The sequence below is a fragment of the Falco naumanni genome, chromosome 4 (genome assembly GCF_017639655.2).
Source record: "Falco naumanni isolate bFalNau1 chromosome 4, bFalNau1.pat, whole genome shotgun sequence".
In the NCBI taxonomy this organism is placed as follows: domain Eukaryota; kingdom Metazoa; phylum Chordata; class Aves; order Falconiformes; family Falconidae; genus Falco; species Falco naumanni.
The window spans coordinates 110054660-110060659 of record NC_054057.1 but is presented as its reverse complement, the minus strand read 5'-3'; the positions used below and the strand labels follow the sequence as shown (position 1 = coordinate 110060659).

At 48.1% G+C, this 6000-nt stretch overlaps 1 protein-coding gene across 1 annotated transcript in view; it reads left to right on the top strand.

The window, feature by feature from the left end:
- The first annotated feature begins 4135 nt into the window (after window positions 1-4135).
- The window catches only part of SYN2 (synapsin II), a 198970-nt gene continuing 197105 nt past the window's right edge, over window positions 4136-6000 (top strand). Inside the window, exon 1 of the mRNA XM_040591760.1 lies at window positions 4136-4725. Within this exon, the coding sequence (XP_040447694.1) occupies window positions 4355-4725 (371 nt within the window). The 5' untranslated portion in view covers window positions 4136-4354. The remainder of the gene's footprint in view (window positions 4726-6000) is intronic.

Genomic DNA, 6000 nt, shown 5'->3' with positions numbered 1-6000 from the left:
GTTTTCCATGTAAGAATTACTGGACTGCTGAGCACAGAGTATGTATAATACAGTACTTTTAAAAAAACCTTATTTTTTCTTCTTTTTTTCATTGTCAGGAATGCTATGTAGATTCAAATTTGAGGAAATAATGCCACAGAGTCTTTGGCTTTTGTACTCACAAGGAGGAAAAATGCACCTTTTGATACTGGCACAAGTTAGTTCAGTCACTGAGCACTCTGCAGTTTACAGAAGCTTCTGTCTAGGGAGCACAGAGGCTGAGCAGTTCTTAGCCACTCTCCAGGAGCAGGAGCAGAGGCTGCTGCTTTTTACTACCTCCTTACATACTGTCACAGCCATCGGGTCCTCTCTGTGAATGCTAGGAGATTGGTACAGTGCATCTCTTGCCAATACAGAACCATTTGAATCTGTATGCTTATAAAATGTGAAATTACTTAAGGCCCAATAAAAATTTATTAACTGACATAAATAAAACAGAGAGCCCTTATGCCTCAAGACATTTACCTAACAATTTTTCACAGCATCCTGCAAATATTTTCAGTTCCTGTTACATTTTTGTGAAATTTTTTAAAATCGAAAGTCAAGTTTCCCAATGTGATTCAAAACATATGTAGGTAGGCATATAAGCAGAAAATTATATTAATACCAAGGGAACAATCATGCAGTAAATTCTTAGATGTTTAAATGACCATCTGACCAAAAACAATTCTGGTCAATTTGTGTTCTCTGTTAATGTTCATAAATCAAAACAGGAGAACCTAGATTTAGGAAGGGAGGATCAAACTGACCTTGTGTCCTTTCTGAAGTAATGACCGAGGCAGTTACTCCCCAGTGTGCCTATTTCTGTCACATCTTCAAATGGTTTAACTGTACTTCTGCCACCTTGGACAACAAAATGAAAGGAAAATCATAAATAGAAAGCTGACATGTTTTTGCTTCAGGGACATTGTAACAGCAGGAGTTCTGGGAGAACTCAGTGAAGTTTTCTAATGAAACTAAGTGTAGTAGTTAGTAAGCTTCATCCTTTCTTTTTCTTTTCTTAGTTTGCCAACACAACTAATCCCTGGAAATTTGATCTTTTTCTTTGTGATTTCAACATTTCAACAAAACTGAATTTATACTTGCTACAATTCTCTGCTTTGATACTGACTCTTTGTCATTTAACATACCAGTGATTCAGTATTCTCACTTCCTAATATACATAATCATGTTGAATTATCTCACAAGTGTGTCATGACGTGTTGAAGTATTAAGAAGAGTAGATTGGAAAAAACGTGCCATTCCTTTTCAGGCACAGTTTTATGTACTGTTAAATTTAGCAAGCTCCCTGTAATATTCTGCTGAGACTCTTTGAACAAAGTTTTCCATTTGCAGTAACACCAATGCTACATGAAGAGCTCTGCTTTTTGTTTGTACTAGGGACCAAGTTCTCTGAGACTTTGACCAAATTCAGTTGCCCGTGACTTCAGAGCAGTTTTGGATTTATAAGGTTGTTACAATAATCTACAGGATGTTTTAAAAAAACCCTGGAGTCTAGCATTTGAGGATGACTGTTCTTTTTAAAAATTTTAGTCAGCATAGTAGTAAATGGGTTAAAAAAAAAAACCCAACCAAACAAAAAAAAAAAACCCACACAAAAAGCCCTGAGTACAGATTTCTGAGAAGATGCTCACAGAGAAGAGACAGTGCAAAGTTAATAAAAGTGAACTAGGAAATATCTTCCATTCTAGCATTCCACATCGTCATAACATCTTCTGAGTGCACAGGGTAGGTGAATAAGGCTTCTGCTACTTACCCAAGCATCCCAGAGTTTGTGAAACCATAAAGGGCAACCATACCAGAGGGTCTGTTGGCCATAATTACAATTAGAATCAGTTCATATAATCTTAAAGTAATTGTTTGGGTGGACCGAGAATATACAAGAAAGTACAAGTACAGATAGGAATCGGATGTCATCAATCAGAAAACAAAAGTTTTACACACAAATATGTTAACAAGGATAGATCTTGCGTCACTGAGATTTGAGCAGCCTAGCCACTCAGTTTAATAATTTTTTTTATTTCATTTTATAGTAATGGATCCTGACATTCAAATCACTCCCTATCATTTCCATTTGCTACATGTATCTTGCCTTCACAACAAAGAGTACAGCTGACACCGAAGATAGATTTCAGCCCTGTAATAGAGACCTGGTTAATACTTTTGTTACTGTGCACAGCAGAATGTAATACAGTTTGTTCTGCTTGGCTCTGCAAGACTGACTGATTTTTGTCAGTGAAATAAGCAGGTTCTGAGTATGCATAGGAAGCAGCCTGTCCAAAGGGGAAGCTTTTTTATACAATCACCCTTCAGTCTAGAACAGTAATTTGAAAAATATCTCTATCCTTTTTCAGTATCAGACTGGTTATGAGGGTTTTTCAGTAATCACAGGGAAGATGAAAGAGTTTGTACCATATAAAAAACCCCCATATTTTGAAAAGCATAGGCAGTCCTTTTCCTTGACTTTGGCTGCCTGCTTTTTAGATGAGAAGGGAGAGGGGGGACAAGCAAGGAGGAATGACACAGTTCTTTAATCTTGTAATTTTTATCATTTTTGCATGTACAATATCAGCAGAAATTATATGTGTGCACTTGCCATGGTGAACTGCAATATTCTACCTCTGTCTGCAAGTGACTCGCTTCTGTGTTGTAGATGACTTAACTCGCCTTATTGTGCTTACTTGCAAGCTTTTCAGAAATACAAGTAGCCCCAAGATACCTTAACATTACCAAGAGAAAATTATTCTCTCTAGATCCCAGTAGACCTAAATTGATGTAGAAGTAAGTGCAGTTCCACAAGTTCTCTGGCAGTGCAGGCCACAGACTGATGAAGCGACAGCAGCTGTAGCCCAGGATGGTTCCACTTGTTCAAATTTTCTGTGCTCTTAATGCAAAAAGCTGTATCTGTAAGTGGCCTGGATTATGGTTTGAACATTTTCCCCACCAGTGTGTCTACAGTAAGCATCTTCTAATGGTCATATTTTATTTAGATTTTTGTCATTATATAATACATGAATGTTTCTAAATTCATTAAAAATCCTACGCTGTACTACCTTTGAGTATGTAAGCTGTAGACTGTGGAAGTGTCAGCACTCAGGGAAGCTTTATCAAATCTTTAAAAGAAATAGATTCACGAATTTGCTGTATATAATCTCAGAGCACCTGTTACAGGCAGGATGGCCTGTTAAAGATCAGTTGCAAAATGATTTGCCACTGGGTACATCCTGGATAAAGCTGCATGTAACACAATAACGGCTGAGTTACGTTACAAACCAACGTGCGTACCCCAAAACTCAGGGGAATGAAGTAAAAGCCGTGGGCTTTCTGTAGGAGCAATTTAGAGAGATGACAAAGCACCCCTCGGTTTCCGTGGCGATGTAAAATTGCCCGATGATAGGCAGCACTCCACTTTCATTAAACTCTTGTGTTTTTTTTTTCAAACCAGCAGCGGTGGCGTTGCGGGGGGGGTTATCAGTGGGAGGCCTCGCTACCAGCGCGGCGGCGGGTGCCCGCGCCCCCTCAGCCGGCGGCGGGACGCGGCACAAGCCACGGCCGCAGCCGCTGCTGTGCCCCGCAGCTTGAGCCCGGCCCCTGCAGCGCTGCGCCGGGCTCCTGCTGCTGCTGCTGCCGCCGCTGCTGCTTCATCCCTGTCCCCGCCATGGCACGCCACCCGCGGCTGCGCTGCCGGGCACCCAGCCGCCACCCGCAGCCCGCCGGGCTGCTGCTCCCTGCCCCGCGTTACCTCTGTGAGAAATGACGGCATGACAGTATCTAGGCTACTACCGCCTAGCTCCTGCTTGTAACTGGCGCCCTGGGCCCCGCGGGTCCCCCTCACCGGTGAGAGGCGCCGTCCACCGCCGCCCCCCGCCTCCCGCCGCTGCACCGGCGGCTCTGCCCTGGCGCGGGCGGCGCGCGGCTGCGGGATTCCCGCCCACGGTGCAGCCCGCGCGGGCCCGGGTGCAGCCCGCAGGGTCCCCCCGGGTGCAGCCGGCGCCGCCGCGGGGACTCGCGCTCGCTGTGGCGCGGGCCAGGAGCGAGGCCCCGCGCGCGCGGCTCCCCCGCCGCTCGCCCCAGCCCCGCCGCGCGCGCGCGCCTGCCACCTAGGGACGGGCGGGAGCGGCAGGCGCGCGCGAGCCGCCGCTGGCCGCGCTGCTGAGGTGAAGGCAGCGCCGCCCGCCCCGGCCGGCAGTGAGGCTGCGACCGAGCCCGCCTGCGGATCGCAGAGCCCGCCGCGGCGCCCGCCGCCCGCCCGCCCCGGTTCAGCGCCCTCCTCCCGCTCCTCGCCGAGAGCCTCGCCTTTCTCCCGCCCGGCCAGATGATGAACTTTCTGCGGCGCAGGCTCTCGGACAGCAGCTTCATCGCCAACCTGCCCAATGGCTACATGACCGACCTGCAGCGGCCGGAGCCGCAGCAGCCGCCGCCGCCGCCTCCCTCAGCCTCCTCGGCCCCTACCTCTGCCTCCCCGGCTGCGGAGCGCCGGCAGCCGCCGCAGTCGGCGCCCCCCCAGCAGCAGCAGCCGCCGCCGCAGCAGCAGTCGACGGGCAGCAGCTTCTTCAGCTCCCTCTCCAACGCCGTGAAGCAGACGGCGGCCTCGGCCGGGCTGGTGGATCCCTCCTCAGCCGTCTCCTCGGCCGCCGGCAGAAAGTTCAAGGTGCTCTTGGTCGTCGACGAGCCGCACACGGACTGGTAGGTGCCCCCGCGCCTCTGCATGCCCCTCTGCGCCCTCCTTCCCCGCCGCCCTTCCCCTCCCGCCCACTGCGGTCCCGTCCCCGCGGCCCCGGCCCCGCTGGCGGCGGCTCTCCCTCCCCGGCAGACGCGGGCTCACCTGCGGGCGGCCGGGCGCGCCTCGGGCCCCGGGGTGAGGCTGCCCGGTGCGGGGGGCCAGGGAGGCGGCGGGGACCGCCGGGCAGTGCCTCCCGCCGCCCGGCCGCGCTCCGGCGGCACCCGCTGGGCTGAGGCGAAGCCTGGCGGACTGGAAGATGGAGCGAAACCAGCAGACCCTGGAGCCGCCTGACTAGGAGTGAAAGCCGTTTTCCATCAAAGCACTAAATAAAACATATTCATCGCCCTGAAAAAGCATACCCTGAGTTCTCTAGCGAAATAAAGAACTCACGTATCGTATAGCTGCAGGTAGGATTTAGGTGTCTTAGGCACGGATTTCTGTTTTGAACTGCGTGTGGTTGTAGCGTTACGTGTGTTAATTCATATTTATGACCGGGCTTGTTTCCACGCAGATCCCGCTGCTTCTGTTGCAGCGTCTAAAATGCGTGTTTGGGTGAAGGTCCTTCAGGTTATTGAGGACCAGACCTCCGTTTTAGCTTAGCCCTGTGAATCTGGGCGGTTGGGTTAATTACTTTCACGGGTTTTGTTTGGGGTGGGTGTTTCCCTTCCACAAGCATAATAAATGTAGGATTTACAAAATGTAAAACTTGAACGGCAACTCACTTCTCCCTGTGCTTGGCTGCTACCAGTAGGAAAGGTTATAGCTTATTCAGACCTGTTTATCACATATGACTCTGGTGGATGCTGTATTTTAGAGGAAGGATGTATACTTATTTGTACATCGTTCACTAACTTGTTTTCTTATAATGTGCGTTTACATGTCAGGCTGTGAATCCTTCTCATTCACTGTTGCTAATTACAGTGTATAAGGTCTTACCAGTGCCTTAAAATAATACAGAGTAAAACAAATATGTTTTTATAATACTGACATCATTCAGTAATGGATTGTGGGTTTGGATTTTATTGTCAGCTTCTCAAATTTATAGCCTTACTGTCTAGATGGATTTGTACAGTTCTATGATTTGATACAATTTGCTTCAAAATGGTACTTTAATAAAATACTTGAAACAAAATGTAAGCCTTTATCTGCAGCAAGTGTGTTATTAATGTTAAGATAACATCTGTATGTTTTTCAGTTTTTTTCTTCTGTGTCTTGTTTTATGGTGGGGTTTTTTGTTT